Below are 27,235 nucleotides of genomic sequence, written 5' to 3'. Positions count from 1 at the left end.
TTACAGGTGAGGCATTAAGCTAGATGTTTTTACAGATATTTCCTTGTGTGATCCTCAAGAAAGGATCATATTGTTTATTTTATGTTATTTATTTTTTCTACCATCTACCCAGGAAGAAACTAAAGCTCAGAAAAATTGAACAACTTTCTGAAAGTACAGAGAATGTAATTAGCAAAGTCAAGATTCAAATCTTAACTTGACTGATGCCACAGCCAAACACTGGCAAGTGTCAAGCTCTTCAACTCGGGGGTACCTCTGTATAAATGACCTATGAGTCATTCATTTGAAAATTAGGCTGAGTCACGAAACATATTCTATAAATTAACTTAGTTCTTACATTTTAGCCATCACCTCCCGAAATGTCTAAATGTGTATGCATGTTTAACAATGTAGAGTCTGGCTTCAAGAATGATGTGTGATTGTAAAACAAGATCACAAGACTCTTGTCAAGTAATCTCAAAACCATACACACGATCAAAACTCTTAGTAGATCAGATTGGGAGGGATGGACCTCAATACGTTATGTCTTTGACGAACTCACAACACCTCCAGATGTGAAAAGTTCAAAGCTTGTTGGCAAGAATAAACGACCCCATGCTCTCACCCCTTCCTACACACTAATAAAAGCCCTAGACTAAAAGGGCCTCTTCCTAGGAGAGGCAGGAATGAAGTCATCGTTGGATGCTGATGACAGGATGGTAAATGTAGAAGACCACCCCTAGCAAAACATTGCTAAGATGCTCTAGTATGGACATGTGCACAGTGTCATATTGAAAACCGGCATTATGTATAGTTCATACATACTGATAAGGCATTTATAATGCCTATTACAACCGATCAATGGATTTAAATAAAGTTATAGGACACAACATAAGCACACACACTTAGTTATGCTTCTAGATGCTAAGAAGGCTGGGGATGTGGTTCAGCAGTAGAATATTTGCCTGGCAACCCCCAGCACTACAGGAAAATGGGATGAAAACCAACATCTAGGTAACAATACAAAGTTATTGTTAAGTCCCAGAGGGAGATTACGAAAATAATAGTACCCTTAGTAGTTATAACAATGAAAATATTTATATGTTAGTTTAATCAAAGAAGCAAAATAACCTTTTTACTGGAAACTGTAGAAAGCACAAATAAGTAGAAAGGCATCCCTTGTCCATGACTTAGATTTAGCCATGCCACCCAGAGCACTGCAATTTCTATCAATTTCCCAATGACACTTTTTAAAAAGAGAGAAAAATGCCATAAATTCACATGTACCCACAAAAGGCCCCAAATAACCAAAATTCCTTGAACAAACACAATAAAGCTGGGTCCATTCTACTCCCTGATTTTAAAATAGCACAGCAGGCAACTGCCACCAACATAAAATGAGAAACTCTAAACAATAAAGGCACCCCAGAAAGAGGCACACATATTTATGTCAATTGATATTTTAAAATTAATTTTTATTTTATGTGTATGGATTTCTGCCTGCGTGTATGCCTGTACACCACCTGCATACAATGCCGTCAGATCCCCTAGACCTGAAGTTAGAGATGGCTGTGAGCCACCATGTGGGTGTTTGCAAATCTGACTCTGGCCCTCTGGAAGAGAAGCCTCTGCTCCTAACTGCTGAGCCCTCTCCCCAGCTTCCCAGATGATTACTGAGATGGTACCAAGAACATACACAGACAAAAGTTTTATATGCGCAAATGTTTTTGGAAAAACTGGTTGCTCACATGTGGAAGAATGAGACTGGATCCCTCATCTCAAACTGTATGCAAAGTATTATCTCGTAATAAACTAAAGACTTAGAAGATCTAAAGTTATAAGAGAAAGACTACAAGAAAACACAGAAAAAGCCACATACATTGAGTGATCCGGCAATGAATTTTTGGTATAATCCTCTAAGCACAAGTAATAGGCTGAGAAATAGATAACCAAAGAAATAAGAAAACTTGAAGAAACAGCCCACAGAGTGAAAGAAAAAAGATTAATAGGTAAAACATATTAGAAACCAGAAAAGGAAAACGAAACAAAGAAAAACTACAGCAGGTAAACAACTGGATTGAAAGCGGGTAAAGGAGAGTGGTTCTGGGGTCCCGGGGCCAGTGGACCTCTGCAAGGATCACCACGCTCTTCGCTCTGGCTCTTCCTTGGTTCTCCTCCACTGCCCTGCGTTCTGCCGAGGCAGCGGCTCAGAATGTCCAGGATGGGGTGTGGGTGTGGTGGGCGCCAAGAACGAGAACGGCTATTGGCTGAGCGTAACTACATGACTATGGAAGAGGAGCGCTGCCTTGCCAGCGATAGGCAGGGCCCAGCTGTTTGAGGCCATCAAGGCTGCCACCACGCCTAGTGCCTCCTCAACCCACCTCTGCATAGACAGATTCACTGCAGACCAGCTCCGCCGTCTCAGCTGCTTCTTGAGAAATCAGCCTAACCCAGAACTATCACCCTTCAAGTTTATAGATAGCAGATTACTCTGTTCTTGCCTGGTCCTGGAGCTGAAAAAAAGATGTAATTTACCTAACAGCGTGCACAGCTGGACCAGAGTCTCGTTAATACAAACACATGTGGTAGGTATTTGATGGAGAAAAATGAGCAAAGGACCTGGCCAGACATTTATGAAAAATGGACCATAAACATGGCTAACAGGTACACATGCAAAATTTCTCTGATAGCCAAGCCACCACCAGTGGCCTATGCCTTTAATCCCAGCACTCGGGAGGCAGAGGCAGGAAGATCTCTGTGAGATGAAGGCCAGCCTGGTCTACAAGAGCTGGTAGCAGGACAGGCTTCAAAGCTATCGATAAACCCTGTCTTGAAAAACAAAAACAACACACACACACAAAACAAAAAACAAACAAAAACAACAACAACAAAAAACATCTCATGATTAAACTATATTTAAAATATAGTTTTAAATTAAATTAAACTAAATTAAAATATATTATTAACAACAGTGCAGCAACTCCACCATCATTACCATGCTTGAAGATATTAGAGGGCATTTTTGCTTTTGAAACAAAAAAAATCATAAAATGGTATCTCCATAAAACTAAGATGCCCGGAGGATTAAGGCACTTGCTGCCAAGCCTGACACAGTGGAAGGAGAGACCCAACTCTTGCAAGGTACCCTCTGACCTCCACATGTACCATGATACAGGTGTGCCATCTCTACCCCCAAATAACTAAATCAAAATGTAACAAAATAAACATTTTAATTACCTCACACCTTTTTAGGACAAATCTATATAAAAGCTGACCAATGGTGTCAAGGACATGGAAGAGCTGGATCTGTGCTACTCTGTGTTGGGAATGTCGGAAGTGTAATGGCAATGGAGGGCATTCCTGCAGTCTGATCAGCGACCTCACTTCTGTGTGTATCCAAAAGGATGAAATCAGGGTCCCAAAGACTTATCCCGCACCCCCACATTCACTGCTGCTGGATTCAAAATAGCCAGGGGTGAAAAACAACAGGGAAAGGGATTACAGACAATCAGTAGTTTATATAAAATGAAACATTAGTCTTTAAATATGCAGAAATCCTCCATTGTGGCATGTCTGAACGTGGAAGAGACCATGCTAAGCGAAAGAAGACTCCTGAAGGATGGAGGCAGTAAAATTTTACTCATGAAGTTTCTAAAATAGCCGGTCTCCTAGAAGCAGAAAGTAAAGATGGGTGATTGTGGCCTAGGGGAAGGGAAATAGGAATGCCACTGATCAGTCTGCATAAGTTAGAGCTGGAAGTAAATTCCAGAACTCTGTTAGGAAATACGGTACTTGTAGCTACCAATATGACAGTGTAATTTTAATATTGCCAAGGCTGTAAATCTCATGTTAAGTGTTCTTTCCTCCCAAACAAGCAAGCACAGCCCACAGGAGCTTTAGGAATCTTGAGTGAGGTACTTGGTTTCATAGATGTGTGTATTTGCTCAAAGTTTTTGAGTTGTACATTCCAAGTCTATGCAGTTGTTTGTGCACTAGTAGTACCTTCATAAAAATGTTAGAAATCTGGGCTGGAGAGACAGCTCAGACTTAAGATTCCTTACTGCTCTTGCAGAGGACTAGAGTTTGGTTATGAGCTCCCATATCTGACAGCTCACAACTGCCTGTAACTCCATCTCTACTGGTCTCAGCCTACACCTGTGCACATGGATGCATATACATACACACATAAAACTAAAATGAATCTATAGAAAACAAATTAAAATGTTAAAACATATAGTAATTATGTAAGGGTAATACAAAAGATTTGCATTTTACATAAAACATATACAAATGTACAATTTTACTGGATTACATGTAAAAAATAAACACTTAGAAGCTGGGTATGTAGTTCAGTGAGTAGAACATTCGCCTTACATGTATGTACAAGACACTAAGTTTTTTTAAAGACCAGCACCACTTAAAATTGCATAATGTAATGGTGGTTTGTTTTACTGTTGTTATAGGGGCTGTGGGCTGTGTCCCACCACCAGGGAGGGCTCCCGGAGCAGCAGGCTGCGTTCCCACCCAGCTCCGCACGGCTAGCTTATGCCCCGAAATAATTACACGGAAACTGTATTCTTTTAAACACTGCCTGGCCCATTAGTTTTAACCTCTTATTGGCTAGCTCTTACATATTGATCTAACCCATTTCTAATATTCTGTGTAGCACCACGAGCTGGCTTACCAGGAAAGATCTTAACCTGCATCTGTCTGGAGTGGGAGAATCATGGCGACTGCCTGACTCGGCTTCTTTCTCCCAACATTCTATTCTGTCTACTCTGCCTACCTAATTTTCTGTTCTATCAGGCCAAGCAGTTTTCTTTATTAGTTAACCAATGAAAGCAACAGATAAGATATAAGACCCACCTCCATCATGCTACATGAGACCTTGTTCTTAAGAACAAAAATATGAACAAGAAAACAAATATTTAGATAAAAAGAGCACTTGAAGATTCAGAGTTTGAAAGTAGCCTTTCAGAACGTGGTGGGAGTGTGGGAAAGAAAGACCAAGGGCTGCAGGATGCACAGCAAAGCGTGGAGACTAAAATTAGGAACCTGAGAGGAAACTGCAAGAACGCTGACCTACGTTCAGCAGTTAGGTGTGTGTGTGTGTGTGTGTCATATGTGTGTGTGTGTGTTTATTATGTGTCTGTATATGTCTGTTTGCATGTGTGTGTATGTGTGTTTCTGTGTTTTTTCCAGAAAGAGAACAATGTGTATAGATGAGGAAGGAATGAAAATACTTAAGAAAACTTCTCCAAGTTAAAGACAGGAAATGTTGGGATTGAAATATTATCAAGTTTAGTACAGCAGATGAAGACGGTGCATGCCACCACATCTTTGTTCCTGCTGCGTGATAACATGCCCTGACGAATACCAACTTACGGGAGAGAGAATTCATTTTAACCATCACAGCAGGGAAGTTGAGGTACAGAGGAATTAAGACAATTGGTCACATTACCTCCGTGGTGAAGAGCACAGACTGATGAATGCACGTACGCTTAATATTCTACTCACTTTCTCCACTTAATATAATTCAGGACCTAACCCCAGGCATTGGTGTTGACTGCCACAGGACAGGTCTTCCTGTAACAACACAATCAATGCAATTCCCCACAGACCAACCTTTTCAGGTGATTCTAATTGCGTCAAATTGAAAACTAAAACTAACCATCACACTTATCAACACAAATCATGGAACGTCAGAACACCTGACCACCAACCCAAACTTCTACTGGTAAAATAATATTTGAATCTTGGTTTAAATATGAGGACTGAACACACACAATCACAGGCATTCACAGTAAGAAAACATGTCTGACCCGCAACCCTTATCCAGGAATATAGTGGAGGAAAAGGAAGACGGGCCCTCCAGGAGGTGGGAGGTTTCCTTAGGGTGGTCGTAAAGGTGGACGGGAGCTACAGACAGACCCAGAGGTCAATCAGCCAGAGCACTTCCAAAGGGCCTGGGCAAACTTAAGACAATGGGAGGAACTGAATGCATTCAGGTGTGTTCCCTTGACAAGCCTTTGGACTGAGTAAGTAGTAACAGCTTTGAAAAGGAATGTTAGTTTGCTAGAGTAGATCAGGGAATGGTTGGCTGAAATAGAAAAGAAAATCCTTCACGGTTGTAGAGGCGATGTCTGGGGCTGAGAAGCGGGTGGGAGCGGCTTTAGTTCTTGGGCCCCTTCTGGCTTGTAGAAGCCATCTCCCTCTGGTCTCACGTGGGCTTCCCTCTGTGCATATGAAGCATCTCTTTGTGAGTTTTAATCTTCTCTTTTATAAAATTGCCAGCCATATTGGATTAGGGCCCACCCTTAATACCCCATTTAACGTAATTACTTCTAAATGCACTATCTCCAATACACTCATTCACGCAGGATCAGGGATCAGGAATTCTCCATATGAATACAGGGAGACACAATTCAGCCCTAAAGGGGGAAAATCAAACAAGAACTCCAGGGAATCAGAAGCACAATAAAGGAAAAGTGGAGTATAATACATGGTTTAGCTCTGAAAAGCATACTTTGTTTTAACAATATAATGAGCGAATATTGATTTAACTGAAATTACAGTACAACCACATCAGGAGGCCAGGAAGCGGTAAGTATGTATGTGTGTGGCACCAGTGGGGCAAGAAAGAGAAGGAAGCAAACCCTCCCGTTCCTTAGTGGGAGCCAACAGCTGCTGTGCAAAGGAATACGGACAAGAACTAGCAATGCCGACCCGTGTGGGTCTGGCAGAAGTGCCGGGAGTTGGCGGAGCATCACAGAGAAGAACTGAAAGGTGTGCATTTGAGGACAGCAGATGGGGCAAGCCACTGGTCCGGCTGCTAACTCGCAGAACTACCTAATCCTGTAAATGTTTGCTCTATGAGTACGTAGTGGATTTAAAATAGAAATCTGCTCAAAGGGGCAGAAGGCTGAGTCAGGGTGTAGCCGTGACTGCATGTGTGAGTGTTTTCATTAGTGCCCCATCTGCCCCTCAGCATTCATTGTCCTGGTGAACTCGGAAGCAGTCAAGGATACAGCACTTTGCAGGAGCTGCTTAAAGGGATTATGGAATCTGATAGACACTGACAGAACCTGCCTCTCCCAAGTCTTCAGTTCCACATCCAGCCATGAAATAGTTGCTCTTTCTGGGCCATTCTCTCAGGAATCATTATTTCTGTTCCTTTAATTTTTTTTTATCTAATAAAACTTGAGAGATGCCATAATTTCTCAGAATCGAACCTCTTCTACATAATTCCAAGGCTTCCTCATCAAGCAATTCTTCATAGAAATTAGAGTGCACTTTCTGTCAGACAAGATACTCTCTTCCCCAGACGTCCTGCAGGTAGCCATGCACAGGATCCAGACCAAGCCAATGCAGCATATCCACTCTGTGCTTCAATCAGCAAACAGCAAGACAAAATACTGAATTCACTCTTACGGCAGCGGCTGGTAGAGACCATGTTGTCCATAGCAGTGAGCGTGGTGGCATTGTGGACACAGTCTGTGCGCAGCGGCTGGTAGAGACAGTGTTGTCCATAGCAGTGAACGTGGTGGCATTGTGGACATAGTCTGTGCGCGGCGCTGGTGCTGCCGACACCAACAGTGCTAGTAGCATGGGCTTGTGCGGCTCTGTTTGCACAAATCCACTCTCCAATGCGGTTCTTAATTTTCTCCACAGTTGCATTTGATCCCGAGAATTTTCTGAAGTTTATTTCTAAGCCTCATAATATCCACCCAGTATCTTTTCAATAAGTACATTTCCTGCTTAAACAGGAGGATAATATTTCAATTCACTTGCATAGGTGACCATGTGAAGAAAAATCCCTAACTGTGAAGTCTAATAAATAGGAACGAAGACGTCAAATTAACAAAAGGAAAATGTTGAGGAAAATATGCCTAACTTACTATCCTCAAGTTTATAATTGATGACAAAGACATGTCATCTGTGAGTCACTGACAAATTGGAATTTTGCATTTATGGGAAAATTCTAAGGTTTTAATTTACTCATCCTTCTAAAAAGCAGGCCATGCCAGACTGCTGAAATCTATTGGCAAGGCAGTGAGGAAAAACAAACAAAAGCCCCTGACTTTGTTGCAGTAGTAGAGAAAGATTGGATAAATAAACATGCACACACAATAAGTAAATTGCACACTATAAAGTGGATAAATGTTGTGGGAAAAGGCCTTGAGATGGAAAAGAAGGTCTGTTGCTATTGGGAGAGCTGGCTTCCAAGGAGGGATGCTTGGGAAGGCTCTGTGAAGGAGGCAGAGAGAAGGCTAGCATGTGTCAGGCCAACACTGGGAGGAGCCAGGGCTAGACAGACAGACAGGATGGTTCCTGGAACGGCTGGACCGGAGTTCCAGGGCCAAGCGATAACCGGGACCGCCTTGGGCAGTACTGTTTCCTCTCTCTTGAGCACTTAGCGGAAGCGACAAGAAGCTCTGTCAAATCTGGATTTGAGCAGAGGCTTGACCTGTTTGCCCTTAGGTTTCCAGAGGCCTTTTTTGCTGTTGTTGTTTGCTTGTTATTGTTTTTTGTCCTATTGAGTGATTCTTAGTAGTGGGGGCTATTCCCCCCATGTCACCAAGGGATAACTGAGTATGTGGAAACAGTTTTGGCTGTAATTAGTGGCAGGGAATGTCCTAGAAACCAATGCGCAGAGGCCATGGATGCTGTTTAATGTCTTAAGATGGTCAACTCTCACCATCAAGAGTTACCTAGCTCAGAAAATCAGTAACAGCAAAGACTCCCAGGCCAGAGGCTGCACAATGTGGTGGCAGTCTCAGAAACTCTACATTCGTGTGCAAACCAACTCATTTATGTTTGAATATTGAGATACCAGTATTTCTTAAAGTAGAATTTTAAGTATTAGTCAGAGAAGAATCTTTTAAAAATTTCATTATTTAAATATTTTTAAGTCATCATTCAGTTACCCACAAATGTCATGAATTTGCTTTTCTCTGTGGCTGTATAAAACTCATATATCACATTCTTTATCCTTTCATTGGCTGACTTCCATGGGAGCTGCATAGGTTGCGTTCACACTAGCACTGAATGAGCTCCCCTTTCCCAATATCCTTACTAGCATTTCCCATCGTGTGTTTTTCTAGTGATAGCCATTCTTACTAGAGTGCGGGAGGATCTTACAGAAACTTAAATTTGAGTTTTGTTTGAGAGAATTTTAATAATATAACATATAGGTGGAAAATGAATTAAAAACTAATATTCACTCTAGGTTCCTAAATTCATTTCTACGGTGTTTCTGCCTAATGAATTAAAACAGTTTGTTCATTTTATCCAGGCTTAAAACATATAAACTTAAAAAAAATTAAATTTGTGCCAGGCAGTGGTGGCGCACATCTTTAACCCCAGTACTTGGGAGGCAGAGGCAGGTGGAGCTCTGTAAGTTCAAGGCCAGCCTGGCCTACAAGAGCTAGTTCCAGGACAGGCTCCACAAACTACAAAGAAACCCTGTCTCAAAAAACCAAAATAAACAAACAAACAAATAAATATTTTCACTTACCCCCTCTTATTTGGAAATTACTGAAATTTTATGTAAGCAGTTTCCAAAAATAAGTTCTAGTTCTTTCTTTAAAAGAGAAAGAAAGAGAGATGGCTCTGCAGTTCCGAGCTCTGGCCGCTCTTCCAGAGGACCTGGGTTTGGTTCCCAGCTCCTTTGCGGTGACTCCCAGCATCTACAACTCCAGTTCCAGCGGATCTGATGCCCTGCATGCATGTGGTACACCTGTACATGTAGGCAACTGCACACATGTGGTACACCTGTACATGTAGGCAACTGCACACATGTGGTACACCTGTACATGTAGGCAACTGCACACATGTGGTATACCTGTACATGTAGGCAACTGCACACATGTGGTACACCTGTACATGTAGGCAACTGCACACATGTGGTACACCTGTACATGTAGACAACTGCACACATGTGGTACACCTGTACATGTAGACAACAGCACACACGTGGTACACCTGTACATGTAGGCAACAGCACACATGTGGTACACCTGTACATGTAGGCAACTGCACACATGTGGTACACCTGTACATGTAGGCAACTGCACACATTTGGTACACCTGTACATGTAGGCAACTGCACCCATGTGGTACACCTGTACATGTAGACAGCTGCACACATGTGGTACACTTGTACATGTAGACAGCTGCACACATGTGGTACACCTGTACATGTAGGCAACTGCACACATGTGGTACATCTGTACATGTAGACAACTGCATGCATGTGGTACACCTGTACATGCAGACAACTGCACACATGTGGTACACCTGTACATGTAAGTAACTGCACGCATGTGGTACACCTGTACATGTAGACAACTGCACACATGTGGTACGCCTGTACATGTAGGCAACTGCACACATGTGGTACACCTGTACATGTAGGCAACTGCACACATGTGGTACACCTGTACATGTAGGCAACTGCACACATGTGGTACACCTGTACATGTAGACAACTGCACACATGTGGTACACCTGTACATGTAGGCAACTGCACACATGTGGTACACCTGTACATGTAGGCAACTGCATGCATTTAACCTATACATGTAGACAACTGCACACATGTGGTACACTAACCTGCACATGTAGGCAACTGCATGCATGTAGTACACCTGTACATATTGCAAATGCATGCATGCGGTACATTTGTGCATGTAGGTAAAGGACCCAAATATGTAAAACAACCCCTTCAAAAAGTAAAGACCAGGTATACAATGCTCATCTACATGATTTCACAGCAGTACAGTGAGCTTTATGTTGATTATTTGTGTCAGTTTTCTTTTTATGTTTTAAGCATTTAGCAAAGTGTAAGTCAACAAAGTTGACAAAAGTATTGTAGTTAATGTCCCTGAGGTAAGAGAAATTCTTCATAAAGCACAAAATATGTGGGACTCGTATGGTTGATTTTGTTTATTAGTAACTCCTATATTCAAGGAGGGAGGGTTCTTGTAATTATTTTCTGGAAAAGGTGAGGTGTTTTCAAATGGGTAAATGCATATACCCAAACTCATTGCCAAATAAATCTGAGGGACATCGCCCAAATTTCCGCGATCTGGGTACCTACTCAATCATCAATCAATAGAAAACTCATGTTAGCTTAGTTCATTCCCCAATCCCAAGAGCAGTTAAAACATGTCCGAAGGGTTGACCTTTCCACATAACACAAGCTACACCATGTGTTCCTTCGAGAAAAAGCAAGTGATTTAAAAAAGAACGCTGTCTATTGCACATAACAAAAGTAGAAGAAAAGGCCTCAGTCTCTCCCTGCAGTCCACCCAGCTTCACCCTCTTAAAAAGAAAGAAAAATGTCGACAGGCATGGAACCCCTTCCTCTCTGTGCGTTGCCTCTGTGGGACCACTGTATGAAGACGCAGCGGGTGGCTGAAGTTCGGACAATCCCGGCTCATAGAGAGCAGAGAAACATCACAACGACCCTATCATGTCTCTCCCCTTAGACACGGTGTAACATTTGTACGTCTGCCTTTCAAAACGGCCGCGACCAGGGAGCACACTGCAAACAAGAATGAGTCACTGCTGCTGTGCCTGGAGATTTCCATCTTGTTTTAATCAGAGGTCGTGTGCTGTGACCCAGGATAAGTTCTGGCAGGGTGCTTAGGAGAGTTTTGAATTTTAATACCCTTAAGTGGAACATCTACTTTCCATTTCAGTTGTTCCCTGCCAGAGCCTTGGAGGTATTTTTATGTCTTTCCTCCAAGAAATTACTTCAAGATTAAGAGACAGACTGATGCTTACAGTTAATACTGAAAGCAATTTCATTTTCCATTTCCACCCAGTTGGTTAAAAAAAAAGTCAATGACATACTGAAGTGTTTTCATAAACATCGCTGTTTAAAGAGCCAGTGTTGTGAACATGGACTTCGGCACAAAGGCAGCTCACTGGCGGGAAAAGATTGCCATCCTTTTGACTGCTGGTGTTTGGAAATCTAAATTTAAAATGCTAAGATTGAGATATCAGTGGACAGTGAACAAAAGCCTGGCTGTTGGAAAGCTACACTTAAGGCTGAACACCATCTTCCGATTAGTTAACTGGAATTAGAGTTTAGGATGGAGTGTTGGTTGATTCTGCTCTTTTGCTTGGAAGGAGCTGGGAGCCCCACACTGAGGCCATTCCTATGAGGGCAGGATAGGAGGGAGCACCACACTGAGGACATTCCTACGAAGGCAGGATAGGAGGGAGCACCACACCAAGGACATTCCTACAAGGGCAGGGTAAGAGGGAGCACCACACTGAGGACATTCCTAGGAGGGCAGGACAGGAGGGAGCACCACACTGAGGACATTCCCACGAGGGCAGGGTAAGAGGGAGCACCACACTGAGGACATTCCTAGGAGGGCAGGCTGGTAGCACTTAGTTCTAAACCACAGCCTCTAACGGAAGCTTTGTAGATCGCGTTTCTGACCTGGAGAATTATCCCCTAAAGTTAGAGACATGGCTGTGTGATGCCCAATGCTTTCTGATGAAGCTAAATTCATTTCACTAACAACTGGGCTCACTGACACCTTTTCCTTTGACTAAAAGACAAAGGTGCAGGCATCTGCAGAATTGAGTGTGAGAGCGCAGGAGAAAAGCTGGCCTGGTCAGAGTTCTCAATGTAAAACAAGAGGAAAGCACACGGAACGTATTTTAAGATAGAGCCGTATGTAATGATTTCCTGAACAGGACTCGAATAGCTCCAGAAATATTAGCAAGAATTTAGAAATAGGATGAGAAAATAATAATCACCGCGTGAAGTAAAAGAAATAATCACAGAGCTAAAGACAGACTGGTATGAGAAAAAGCCCTTGCCAGCTATGAGGCAGAGTGCCAATATACAAAACACGGAACCTGCAAAAAGTTAAATACCAAAAGGACAAATAATCTAATCAACGAATGCTTCCATCAAGAAACCCAGTCAGCCACAATATACCATGCTATGTTGATCAAAAAATGAGAACAAATAATACCAACAGAGGTATACCTAAGCTTACCTTGACAATATTCATAGCAGATGAATAGGTAAGTAAAATGTTTGTGTATACACACACACACACACACACACACACACACACACACTACGGTCACATTAATTGCCAGTAAAATGTTTTGAAACATGATTACAACAAATTCCTCAACAAGGAGATATAATTTTCATCTCATCAAGGCAGGGTACATGTGTCTGTTTCTGCACCCATGTGTGTGCATGTGTGTGCAAGGCACACTTTTGTGTGCGTGCACAGGTATGTGTTTGCCTGTCTGTAAAGGAAGAGCAATATATGAAAAATATTTTCATTTATGAAGTTGGTCTAAGACATTGACCAAATGGGCTGTAAGATTCTGTATGATTCAGAAAGGAGTGATGTGGATCCCAAGCTTTCTTTCACAGAACTGGGGAGGCAAAATTAAAACTGCGACCTGATAGAATCTCCCACATTGTTTTATTCAGTATACCAGATGTGCAGATGTCTGACAGATAGGTACCTGATATCTCTGAACCACGTATACATATATTGGCTTGTGTGTTTCTTATTTGAGGTTTATCTTGTACAAATATTCCTTAATATTCTAAATATTAGCTCCATTAAATTAAGCATAAAATTAAGAGATTTAAGTAACTTAAAGATAAAACATAACATTACCTTATTATGGTGGAGCCATAAATATTTTAAATTTCTAAATCTAGAAAGATCAACAATCTCTGTCAGTTCCCTGGAAAGAAAAAAAAAACATGAATATTAGCAACAATTCATTTGCTTTCAGGTAAGGCTGGCCATACTGCTAGTTGGGAGGGACCAGCAAGGCCTCTCTATCCTTTCAGAATCGTTGGCACACTTACCTTCTCATTGCAAAAGTCCATCATTTCAAAAGCTTGTGTTGCCAATAAAGTTCATTAGCCATAGTTACTATGGCAGTTCATTTTAAAATACTTTTCGGGGGATTGGGAAGGGAGGAAAAATGAAGGGAACACTGGACATCGGTCCTGTTGTAGCGAGACATCAGACACTTGGAGACAAGGAAGGGACTTTGTGACTCACTCATCTCCTGGTGACTACATTGCCCACCCGTCTTGAATTGTTGGGCCTCTTGACCATCCAGGCGGCGTTGGTTAGCATGGTTGATGTGCTCATGCAACAGATGTGGACAGGACAGACACGCTGATGACAGAGGGTGGCACCTCTGAGGAGAGATGGCCATTTGGGAGTTCTCAGATCGCTTTTGAGTTCTTAAAGTAGAAATTCTGGTTATCAAGCATTTAAGCTTGCATGTGGTTTCTTCCTCTTTCAAACCTTGCAAAATCCATAATATGCAGGACACGTAATAAACACTCAGTGGTAGTATTAAAATACTACTATATTACAGAGATGAACTCATTCTGGCACCATCTCTCACAATTCTCTTTAAACTTTAAAATGTATCTGGAGTCACAGTATCTATACATAGCCCCGATGGGACTTGAACTCAGTACTCTTTCCTTGACCTTCCAAGTGCTGGGATTACAGGTGTGTGCAATTCCCAGCCACTCACAGTTACACTTGTCACGCAACTTCAAGAAACTAAATTCTTTTCTGATTTTGTATGAGACAATGTCTTCCTGTATAGATCAGGCTGGCCTTAAACCTGCAATCCTCCTGCCTCAACCTTCTGAATAGGTGAGACTGAAGATGTGAACCATCGTGCCTGATAAAAGTTTCAAAGCATGTAAATGATATTTCTAAACAAAACAAGCCCTTCTTGCTGCTTTTGTATAGGAAAAAAAAAATCAGTCTAAGAAAAGAGGAGGGGTACAATTATAGATTTTCAGAATGATTTTTAAGACTATTTTGTTTTGAAATTACAATGACAAGAATTCTCCTTCCAAGCCCTCTTAAATACCCATCCCTGCTCTCTTTCAAATTCATAGCCTCTTTTTCAGTACCTGTCATTGTACATGTATTATGTTACTAAACAGCAAACTTCCCAGTCCTCTGACTGTTACAATCCCCCCCCCCCCTTTGCCATATTCCCTGAGTCTTAGGTATGGGAATAACGTTGGGACTGGGCTCCACAATGGTGAAATTCAATTGGTTGTGGTTTTCTGTTGTGGTCTCCATCACTTGCAAAGAGAAGTTTCCTTGATAAGGAAGACTCCACTGACCTGTGGGTCTAAGGACAAATGTTTACAGATTGATGTTAGGGATTGCTCTCTTTTAGTAAACTACAGGCTGTAAATTCTCCTCCAGTAATTATGATGTCATTATCACTGAGGAGTTAGCTAGGTTTCCATTACCAGGCATGGTCTTCCATTTGTTGAGTGTGTATTAAGTCCAAATAGAGAGCTGAGCTTATCACTAAGGTATGCCTGCCCCTGCTGCACCCTTATGGTTATTGTTCAAAGTTGGTTGTTGAGTGGTTGATAGGCGTCACAGCTGGGTAGGACTGTTGGTTCCCTCCCTCCTTTGGAATCGTGCATGGTGCCTTCTGGTCCCATGCAGGCTGGTGCTTAGGGATTCCAGCTCAGGTTCCAGTCCACGGGCTGTGTCTCTGAACTGCATCATGATTTGAGTTGTTTGTTGTGAACAGCCTGATATGAGTGCTGAAAACTGAACTCAGACGCTCTGCAAGAATACTGTGCGCTCTTGACTGCTACACCATCTCTTTGCCCACAACCTGTAAAAAATATATTACTCCACTTTCCTCACTTTGTGTGTGTGTGTGTGTGTGTGTGTGTGTGTGTAATTTTCCTAGAGTCATTTGAAAATGAGGCTTATGATTTAGGAGTGAAAGCCCTACTCTCATTCCTAAATAGTTCAATAGCCATAGATTCCAAATTATTTTTTTCTGCAAATCATAATACCACTTTCACACCTAAGGAGATTAAGTTTAATTCAGCAATGTAAATCATCAAGTAATAAATTATCCACACCCTACTCACCTACTTTTCCTTTATAGTTTGTTTATGTCTTATCTCATCATATTTCTATATTATATTCAGTTGATATAACTCCAGTCATCTTAAGTTTACATTTGCCAAGCTCTTCCCCATTAACATATTTCCAATTTGAGAAGCCCCAGACAACGGGCCGGCCAAATGCTCCACATTCTTGACTTATCTTATAGTTTCCTCACACTTATATTCCAGGTATACCACTTCTTAATGGCATTAATGGAATTCTGTGATCCACCAGAAGTTAAATGATGTCAGTTTGTCCCTTTTCTGGTAAAGCTAAGTTCTGTTATTTAAGGCATGCCAGGACTCTGTTGTAGCAGACAGGTCTCCACTCTGACTCCAATGAAACTCCTGCTCCCCACAACATCACCGCCTTCAGTGGGCGACCCCTACCTGATCTGGCATTGCAAAATGTTTTCTTCTCATGCTCTCGTTCTTCTTAGAGTCCTTAACTTCTTTTTCCACAAAGAGCATCTGCTCCTCTCTCTCCTTTATTTTCTGTCTCCACCATCTTTGGATTTATGTACCTTCTCACACACAGTTTCCCTGATGCAACAACAAATACCTGCTTTCTCCAAAGCTACTTTCAATGGGGAATGAACAGCACTAATGCATCCTCTCTCTTTGTAGTTGACACGTTTTTCTCTAAGAAGGCGTCCTTAGAACATGGCATAGCCTGACCATGGCACAGTCCGTGATGGTAGCGTGTCGACTTCAACTCTCTTCCCTCGACATAATAAAAACAAGTTCTGAGTACGAGTCTCACTTTGGGAATTTCCAATAAATTTTAATCCACGAGTATCATATCAATGAGTCCAGCCAACCCTATCAGGTTTCTTAGAGTAGTAATATCAGTGCCAAAAATCTGTTTATTACATTATGTGACCAAGTGATTCATTTTTTTGAAAACACTTTCAAGCACAAGACTTCCGTGAATCAATAGTCAATTGTTACATTTTAAGGTGAAGCCAATCAAGACCAGGAGATGTAAATCTACTACTAATGATGCTATTGCTTGTACTGACGAGTTGCCAGGAGACATTGATAAGACACTGTGGCTCTAAAGGCAACAGGGACTTAAGCAAAATACCAGCTCGCTTAATTTATGCAAGTGGACTGTGAAATATTTTTTTGCCCCTACTCTGCTGTCTTCTAGATAAGAAAACTGCTAATCACTCATAGCCAAGGGTCACTCTTTTTAATGTTTCAGTGTTTTGAATCTATTCTTTTTATCTACCCACTCTTATGCTGAGTCGTATCCCATTGTGGCATGGCCTTCTTGCTGCCTTATGACATGGTGAAGACACGTGTGGGCAGGGGAGCGAAGTTGCTTTTATGAGAACTCACTCCAGAAACAACGATCCTATTCTGGTAACTCCACCATTAATCCGTGAATGAGATGCAGAGCTCTCAAGGGTCAATCAGCTCTCAGTGGTCTTGCATCTCTACACCACTGCATTAGGGACTTAGTTTTTAACCTATGAATTTGGAGAGATGCATATGAATCAGAGCAGTTTTGTTGCTATTAAAATGCAGACAGTGGCCATGCAGGATGTTTCTTAGTGGCCAGTGGAAATACAGTGTGGTCAGAGTCCAACTGTGTGCATCGCTTCCTCTCGCTCTTGTCCCTGGGTCTGTTGCAGACACTGGGGTTTCTGTGTTATGGAGAATGCCTCTTTGATGTAAAGGAAAAGATTTTTCCTGTTTGCTAACAAATTAATATAAGTGGTTTTAGGGGTTATCGTACAATAATGGTTTTTATTATATTGGAACAATAGGTTAATATTCCTAACAATAGCAATAATATTAATTGTCCTAAGGATAACTGAGTGCTTGCCGTGTGCCAGATCCCTCTGTGGTTTCTAATTCTCCTACACGTCACAATCAGCCTGAAATAGGTTGTATTATTACACAAGGGTAGGATTGCTTAATGAGGTAAAATGGTACCTACTGAGTTAATATTTGCAGCTTTTGAGAAGTAATGAGTATTGGTAGGGACATAATGACACTAAAAATCATTCACCGCTTTTCTAAAATTGATGTTTAACTCATGTTCTATTGGTTTTACAATGCGATAGCCCTAACAGGCAAGTTCCATAACATCCCAAGGTCACCTCTAGTCAGCCTGGCTCAGCAACCTCTGATTTTCATGCTTCCCAAGCATGAACTAATAGCACTTGCCTCTCCAGTGTAAGGGGTACACTCCCAGAGGGGCTAAAGTGATCAGACTACAGTCACCCACCCAGTCCTTGAAGAAGAGGTAATGAAAAAACATTTGCCTTTATAAAAGATTATAACTGATACCCCTCTGTGTTGTTCCAAAAAAGCACACTTACTTTCTAGAGAGGAACAGCTCGAAGACATCCGCATCCCTCTTGTGGCCACATATCTTTACCTGATCTTCAACTGCCTGATAACATATAATTAATCTGTCAAACCACATTCCAATGAGCAAAAATACTGAGACATTTGCAGTCAATAACAATGTCTATAAGAGATCAAAAGAAAGTCGAATATGGAGGCAACCACTCTAAATTGATAAATTCCAACACTACAATTATATATTATTTACTCATCTTTGTAGTTGAATCTCATTATTTTTAACCCTAGGCACAGATGTGTAAATAACTTTTAACCAGAAAGGAAAAAAAGAAACACATATGTATGTGCATATACCATGATTAAGCTGTTAATTCTCTATGAGGTAGGGTATTTTAATTCTTTAACAATTATTCTTAAATGTTCCTTCATAAATGAAGAATTAGTGTTTGACAAAGTTCTGTATGTATAGAAAACACCCTGAGCCAGGTTGGAGGTAGAGGAGTAAAATATGATGTAATTTTATTATAAAATACATGTATATTTTAGGGATGATCTTTCAAGGGTCTGCTTCAGTATGCTCAGTACAGGTAAGTCCTCAGCAAGGACCAAATAAAAGATTAAATGTCATTTTTTTTCAGGGTACATTAAGGTCTTTTCTATTTTATTGCCACAGGCTTTATTTTAAAAGCACAAATCCAGCAGCAACTCCAAACAGCCACTGCCTTTTCTTTAATAATTACAAAATAAACATTTGTAGGTTTCCTGACTGAGAGCACTAAGGGGAAACGGGCCACTCAAGAGTAGAGCTAACAGGATGCAACAGAAGTGAAGGGGTCTCTGGCGCAGTGCTGAGGCCCACAAACATCGCAATTATCAGAATCCAAACAATCACAGCTCTTCTGCGGGGTCTGGACGTGGGTGGTAAGGCTGCAGGGTCAGGAGGGGATTTATAAGGTTCTGAGAGTGGATTTGCTATTCAGGCACTTTAAGGAGTTCGAGCGAGTGGGGCAGAAAGATATTAGCGACCAGTGAAGGAGAAAGGCTCCAAACTTTCTCACTTCCCTTGACTCTTGTCAATCAAGCCGAAGCTGGGGGCCTGCAGAACCTACACTCTTGGGCTCAAGTTTTCCAATAGCCGGATTATATTTTACACTCACAAACACCAAATCTTGGAAAAACTCGCTGGGTCAGGCTCAGATGCTCTGACCTGGGTATTTCAGTTTACACATCTAAAGTCTCAGCCTGCACTATGCACCGTCAATCTCAATACTGCCAAGTGACTTAAAGCCCAAAGTAGAATTAAATGTGTATTCTGTTAAAGCTATCAAATTTAAAGTTTATAATTTTAAAGTTACAAAATTATAATTTTCACCTCACCTAGCCATTGTTACTCAGAAGCAGGTAACTTTGCACAGAGAAATGTATTGTTAATCTCAACATAATCTCTGTGGCTATGAAATATTCCCAGTAATTGGAGTATAGATTAAGGTGTGACCTCACAGGGGAACAATTGTACAGTAATTTAAGCAGAAGGGTATGATGCTCAATTTTACGTGTTGACTGGATTAGGAGATGCACAGGAATTGGTACAGCATGATCTTGAGAGCTGGTGAGTGTGTCTCTAGAAGAGAACGGCATTTGAACTGGCTGCCTGAACAAAGAAACTGATTCCCAGTGACGTGGTCATCACCCAGTCCACTGAATGCTGAAAATCGAGCACAAAGGCAGAGGTAGGCACATCCTTTACACCTGTGAAGCTGGACACCCATGTTCCTCTCCATAACTCCCCGTCGTCAGCCACTGGACTTCACAGCAACCAAGCCATGGCCAGTCTCAGACCTCCGGCTTGCAGATACCGGTTCTGAGAGGTCCAGTCTTTCCACCTGGGCGAGCCCATCCCTCCTAGTAAATCTCTGCTTATATGCTCGTGCATTTCAGTGGCTCTGTTTCTCTGGAGACCAGGAAGAGAAATGGATGTCTAGATGGATGCTTTTAAGTAAAAAGTTATTGCCAATGTAATTTGTGTTAGTCCACAATGCCTGTTTTCTATTAAAATTTAAATATATATACATATATATGTATATATACTCAATATACATATTCCAAACTGAAAACAAAAGCCTCACGTGATCATGAAGTTTTACTTTCTAGAATATATATTATATACAAGTGTACATATGCTATATATAAAGTAAGTGTGTGTGTGTGTGTGTGTGTGTGTGTGTGTGTGAGCGCAAGTGTATTGAGACACGGTCTTACATAGTCTTGAACTCCTGGCTGAAAGTGATTCATCTCAGCTTTCCGAGTAGCTGGGGCTGTTGGCAATGCTACAGTGCCTAGCTCAAGGCAATGTATTTTGAAGTGTTTTAATATTTTATAATAAATATGTAATAACTCGATAACCATTGTTATGCATTTTCAAAAGTTCAGCCACAGAAGAAATACTAAGGCTCAAAACATTTTTAGAAAAGTAAGAGATGAATAGGAACTTGCAAATATCACCCTAAGCTGTAAATCGCTGGAACAATTAATCACTTATACAATTTTTATTATGGTATGTTTCTTTTCACCCAGTAATTTTATATGACTGCAGCACAGAGTTTGAATATCAAAGTACCACCAAGTTGTGCTGTGACATTTTAGGTTACTTCCAGCCAACGGAGGCAGCAGCCCCTCCAGAGCATCACTGGTGGTACACACAGCCCTTCCTTTAAGAGACTTCCAGCATCCTTCCCTGATGATTTTATTGTGGAAAAACACACACATTTTACCCGTCTTGCCATCTTCAGATTTATGGCTCTGTAGGATCAGGGACATCCTCAAGGCGTTGTCTTCACACTGCTGTAGAACCACCAGTATTGTCTTCTTCCAGAACCTTCCCTCTGTTTTTACCTGAAGCTCCGCCCTTCACACATGCCCCTCCCACCCCACCCCTCAAGCTATGGCAGGCAGGCATTGCTTCCTGCTTCTATGAGAGTCTCTCTTCTACAGACCTCGAGTAAACAGATCTCTGCAGCACTTGGCCATGGGTGGCTGGTTTACTCCCATCGGCAGAATGTCTTTTTATGTGGTAGTATGTATCAGAAATTCACTTTGCAAAGCTCGGTGACATTCTACTGTATCTATACACTCATGTAGATAGACAAGTGGATTGATCTGCCTTCAACTGTGCCGCTGTGACCGTGGGTGTACAGATACCACGTGAGTTCTCCCTTCCATGGCATTCAGGAAAAGATGCAGAAATGATACAGTGAATCTACTTAGTTTTCATGAGGAATTTTCATGTCATTTTCTATGGCAGGATGGATGTGGCAGACATTCTTTAAAAGGAACAATAGATCCAAACACAATCACCCAGCCACCCATGGAAAACTGTGGCTTGCTTAGTTTAGGCTGTGACCAGTCTGTAACGTTTACCTGGTAAAGCTAGGGATACATTCGGTAAGATACCTGATGTCTGTGAACAGATCTGTCAGTGGGAGACAATCAGGGGTACCTAGCAGATACAGGAAGGTGGCAAATGCTAAGGGCTATAAGAAAGGGGAGACATTGTGATCAAGGAAGAGAGAGGACAAATTCCTGTTGTTCTGGGTGATAGGTTTCAGGGCAGAACCAAGAGGCTGGGTTTAAAGAGAGACAAGATGAAGCTGGTACAGCTCCTTTGGAAGTCAGTGTGGTGATTTCACAGAAAATTAGAAAACAACCTTCCTCAAGACCCAGTAATACCACTTTTGGGTATATATCCAAAGGATGCTCAATTGTGCCACAAGGACATGTGCTCAGCTATGTTCATAGCAGCATTGTTTGTCATAGCCAGAACCTGGAAACAACCTAAATGCCTCTCGACTAAAGAATGGATAAGGAAAATGTGGTACATTTACACAATAGAGTACTACACAGCAGAAAAAAATAACGGTATCTTTAATTTTGCAGGAAAATTGATGGAGCTAGAAAACATTATTTTGAATGAGGTAATCCAAACCCAGAAAGACAATTATCATATGTACTCACTCATAAGTGGTTTTTAAACATAAAGCAAAGAAAACCAGCCTACAAATCACAACCCTCAAAAACTTAGACAACAATGAGGACACTAAGAGAGACTTACATAGATCTAATCTACATCGGAAGTAGAAAAAGACAAGATCTCCTGAGTAAATTGGAAGCATGGGGACCTTGGGGGAGGGCTGAAGGGGAGAGGGGAGAGGTAGGGAGGGGAGCAGAGAAAAATGTAGAGCTCAATAAATATCAATAAAAAATAGAGACAAGAACCAGGATTTTGATGGAAGAAGGTACTGAGTACTCCAGAGATGAACGACAAGACCTTAGTACCACACACCCTTGAGCACAGAGCAAGGGCGGGAGGAAAACAATTGGAAAATAGGTTAAGAAAGGTATTTGGAGCCGCGCGGTGGTGGTACACGCCTTTAATCCCAGCACTCGGGAGGTTCGAGGCCAGCCTGGTCTACAAGAGCTAGTTCCAGGACAGGAACAAAAAAGAAGCTACGAAGAAACCCTGTCTTGAAAAATCAAAAAAAAAAAAAAAAAAAAAAAGGATTTGGAAATCATACCACAAGGGCTAACTTTGAATTTAGATTTGGAATTTAATTAAGATTTGTGCACTTAATTACTACCCAAATAACACTTTAATGGGCTTCAATAACTTAACTGAAAACCACACATTTTATGTAAACTGTCACTTGAAATTAACTTAATAGCACATGGTTCACAAATTCGTCTACACGCATTTGCACAAACTACATGCAAGTAAGACTGCCGAATGAAGGTCTAATTCCTCATGTGACAGCCACGCTACCGCTTTTAAACAATGTGTCCTGTGAAGTTATCTCAAAGACTTGTTTCTACTTCTCTGGCTCTCTTTCCTTGATGATACCTAAGGTAGGCTTAGTTAACTAGTGGGGAATGTAACTTTGGACTTAACGCTGGGCTGATATGAGCATCCTACAGGGTCTTTGAACTGGAGAGAGGATGGGACAAGCTTCCAGAAGATGCCTCTAGCAGCATTGTGCAGTATAGCTTACGGTGGAGAGAGGGGTACAGGCACGGAGCAAGGCCACCTCTGAGAAATCAAGAATGATTCCGTGACAGGGAATGGGAGTGAACAATGGCTAATATCTACGGTGTGTGGACAGAGACTCCAGGCAAAGGCAGATAACAAGGGCAAGGAGAAGGCACAGGCAAGGATTGTGATGATGTCATGCTGGTGACAGTGTTCTGTTGGCTTGTTTGAAGAGGAGAAAAGAGCCTGGAAGGAAGATGCAGCCAGCTGAGAAACGCTTGAGCTTTTGGCCTTGATGAAACATAGTCCACAGGTGAGATGTTCAGAAGAAAACTGTGTGGGTGGATGTGGGTTCCATCAGAAACTGAAGGGTAAATCTGTAGACCTGGTGAGTTCCAACAGCTCAGAGGAGAGAAAAGGACACATAGAAAGTTGTGGCAACGTGCAAATTCGTGAGAAAGGACGAGGAGGGAACGGAACACAGGAGGGAGAAAGCACCCACCACCAGAGTGGGGTCCCAGGTGGGCACTGTGTGAAGGTACAATTTAGGTCTGCAGCATTGTACCGAGTGGGAGTTGCTATTTGGGAATGCTGTTGAATTTGGGAACAGCTTAGCAGCCTGGTGTGTGTCTGTCTGTCTGTCTGATTTCAGGTTAATTGGTTCTTTATCGAGAAATGTAGAAAACTACAGACTTGCGATGGGGCGTTTCCACACAACAGCCTTCGCCACTACCACTCTCAGAATTTAATACAGAAAGATAATGGTTTAAAATCGCCAAATGACCAAATGGTGCACTAAAACCTACTGAAAGAAACATCTTTGAGGATCAATTCCTGCACCCCTGTGCAACACAGCCCAGGTTAGGATTTAGTGTGGATCCCAATCGTACCGAAACCCCTGAGGCTAAAGGGACTGAATGGGGTTTAACACCACAGAATTCCCCGTACCAGGACACTAGGGGTGGCCTCTAGGAGCGGAGTATTGTCAGACCCCCGTCGTCCTCCACCCCCGCCCCCTTCCTGCTCCCAGGCTGTTCATCTGATAAGGAAGGGAGGCCTTCTTTACCTGGAGACTGCTTTGCAGAGGATTTTTCGCCTTCTTCTGGAGGCTGGAGCATGGCAAGACGGGCGGCGAGGTGGACTTCTGGTAACTGGACATCAGGAAAATTATGGCGGTGAGGGGCACTAATAGTCCCCTGGGCTTAGCCAAGGCCTCATTGTTCCCTTCCCACGGTCTTTCAGTGCAAATCAGGCAGGATCTGAAGCCAAATCCTGACTTCTATGACGTTTACCGAGTACATCACAGCACCCCGTGTCCTCTCTTCCGTGAGATGTGTGGTTCACAGCGTGCAGTGGCGCCAGCGATGCCAGAGAGTAGGAGTGGGTCTGAGGACCAGAGCAAGCAGCTGCCCAGTGATAATTTCACGGAGTCCAGACATGAGCACCAGCAGGCTTCGTTTATAGAAAGGAGGTTTCCCCTAGGCCGCGGAAGGAAAAGGAGCGGTTCTCAGCTGTCTTGGGGTAGCCCCATTCAAACAGAAAAGCATACAATTTTATTCTCATATAAAATTTGACGTTTTTGTTCATGGATTATTATTTGGCATCAGTTTTGACTTGAAAGCATAGCATTAAAATTTTTCAAATTTTAATTTAATCCTGAGGTTTTGGTGTCCCTAACATCTCCGCACCGAGGCCTCATCATGCACCCAGACCTAGGACTGAGAATGAGGTTGGTAGTATTGAGGTTCCCCAAGATTCCAATCTCACAAGAGAACAGAGCTTCTGACTGCGTGGGTCAGCACTGGGTAGACAGCGTTTCCTTTGGCAACTCTCTTCTAATAAGGATTTTAGTTTGTAGTAGCTGTGGGCTAGCTGGGCGTTGGTTCCAGTCACATTGGCTTCTCTGTGATCTCTTGTGTGAGTTGGGATTCTCTCATCTGGGATGCCCTGAAGTGTTGATCCTTCTTTCTGGCCCTTCATTGTAACATCTTAATGTAGTCTTAGAAATATTGCTACTTAATGATCATGGAGGCTAAAATAACGTGGACAGCCACAGAATGGCAAGGACAGAGGCCATTAAAGGCACTTTAGCAGAAAAACTCTTTTCCAAATGTCCATATGTTAGCAAATTTACTATCATTGTTCTTGTTTTTATTATTTTATTATTCTAGCAAGCATCCCTAGCAGGATGAACAGAAGGCCTTTACTACCATGTGCTACAATGATAGCTAGAGGAAACCAACTTGAAATCTTAAAAATTCATTTAGAATGTGCAGCCTCCTTTATAATCAATCTTGTTTTAATAAAAAATAAAGTGGTTCTCCTAACTCTTCTCAAATCTTTGAGTAATATTTACTCTGAAGCCAAACACCCTGTGTTTATCCTGTGGCTTCACCTCCCTGGCCTCCTGCCATCGCCTGCAGCAGTGCGCATACCTCAGTTTGAAAGCCCTCACCACCGTGCCTGTGGGTTTGGATGAGAAGAAAGGGCCCTGAGCACCAAGTTGGGGCATGTGGGGCTTAGCCTCGACTCCGACATTAACTAGTTGTTGGCCAATTTCAAGTCCCTTGCTGCCACTGGGTCTCATGTTTTTTCAGTAGCAAAATGAAGATGTTTCAAGCTCGTTACGCTTTTTGTTATCTAATTAATGCTACCGCCAACAAAGATTGGATATAGTATTTACAGGAAAATTATTGTGGAGATTGCTGACATTTAGAGATGTTGATATACAAAGGAGAAATCTGAAGGAAAAGTAGATGAGAAAAAAAAAACCCATGTGCATGATGGACTTTATTAAATCCACACAGCTTAAAAATTTCTAGTATTTCATTAAATAGTTCCAATGATCAGTTTTCATCTTTTAAGTGAGTAAAAAATATTAATTAAAAATGATCACCAACACCTACTCTCTGCTAGGCCGATGTAGATAACAATGAACAACATTCGTCTCGATCACATTTGACTTCCTCGTCCTCTTTCTGACATCCTCTGGTCAGGGAGCCATGTGCTTATGGTGTCACTTGCTTCATGACCCCTGGGGGTTTGAGTGTCAGTGTGGCAGCTGGTCCTGAGCTGCAGACGGGAATGTCAGCCTTTGTCATCAGGGCTCTGGAGGACACTGGCCACACGGAGCTCCCCTCAGTTCTCTCAGCGACGCCGTCATCTCCGCTTCTCTCTAGCCCAGTTTCTTCCTCCTCAGTGGCCATGTATGACTCCCAAAGGCCTGCCTGCACAGGAAGAGAAAGTGAGTCTTGTTCAGGAATAGGTCTGTGTTATCTGGAAGAGATACAAAAGCTCACACAGGAACTCAAGTAATCTTCAGTTGCAAACTTGTGACAAATTCAGTATGACTTTATGCTGAGTTCATGTCCAGGATTCCCCATTTTTCCAAGCAGGGGCCCTCATTCCTACCCATTGGGCCTGGGTGAGAACATCTCATCATTTCAGACCCTTGGGTAAACAGAACTCCAAGGAGTCGGTACCTCGGTGGATGCTGTGGGAGTGGGGGAGAGTCACCTGAGGAGGATCAGGGCCTGGTCTCTGTAATGACGCCAAGGACAGGACTCTTTGCCTGAAACCGCAGAGTCTGTAGGGTGAAATGACATCATGTATAAAAACTGACTTCACCTGTACCACTTAAACTTGTGAAGTCAACGGAGCTAACCATCCTCACGTCCTGTCTGGACTTGGTGAGAGTTGTCAAGCTTTTCCTGAGTCTTGTGAATGCCATCAGGCAGGTTGCGTCTCTCAAAGGACACCTTCTGTGTAAATACGTGTGCACACATCCACGTGTACACAGATGTCTTTGTCTTTGGATGTGTGTGCCTGTGTTCATTGACGTGCATGCACATACATGCTCATAGGGATAGGTAGGCTGCTGTTGTGGTTTTGATGTCATTGGTCCCCGAGGATTCATGTCAAAATGCCAGTGCTCAGAGTACTACTGTTATTGG

The 27,235-nt window shown here is 42.2% G+C and overlaps 1 protein-coding gene across 1 annotated transcript in view; it reads right to left on the bottom strand.

The window, feature by feature from the left end:
- Lrrc72 (leucine rich repeat containing 72) overlaps positions 1–25,869 on the bottom strand; it is a 46,242-nt gene extending 20,373 nt beyond the window's left edge. Inside the window, exons 1-4 of the mRNA XM_041658013.1 lie at positions 25,718–25,869; positions 24,349–24,433; positions 18,277–18,350; positions 13,653–13,722 (exon numbers count right to left, since the gene is read on the bottom strand). Coding sequence (XP_041513947.1) covers positions 13,653–13,722; positions 18,277–18,350; positions 24,349–24,433; positions 25,718–25,869 — 381 coding nt within the window. The remainder of the gene's footprint in view (positions 1–13,652; positions 13,723–18,276; positions 18,351–24,348; positions 24,434–25,717) is intronic.
- Positions 25,870–27,235: the final 1,366 nt, after the last annotated feature.

Source organism: Microtus oregoni, unplaced genomic scaffold, assembly GCF_018167655.1.
Source record: "Microtus oregoni isolate MIOR12 unplaced genomic scaffold, Mior012 000009F_ref0000495, whole genome shotgun sequence".
Classification (NCBI taxonomy): domain Eukaryota; kingdom Metazoa; phylum Chordata; class Mammalia; order Rodentia; family Cricetidae; genus Microtus; species Microtus oregoni.
Note: the sequence above shows the minus strand (reverse complement) of the source record. Positions and strands in the feature narration are given on the sequence as shown.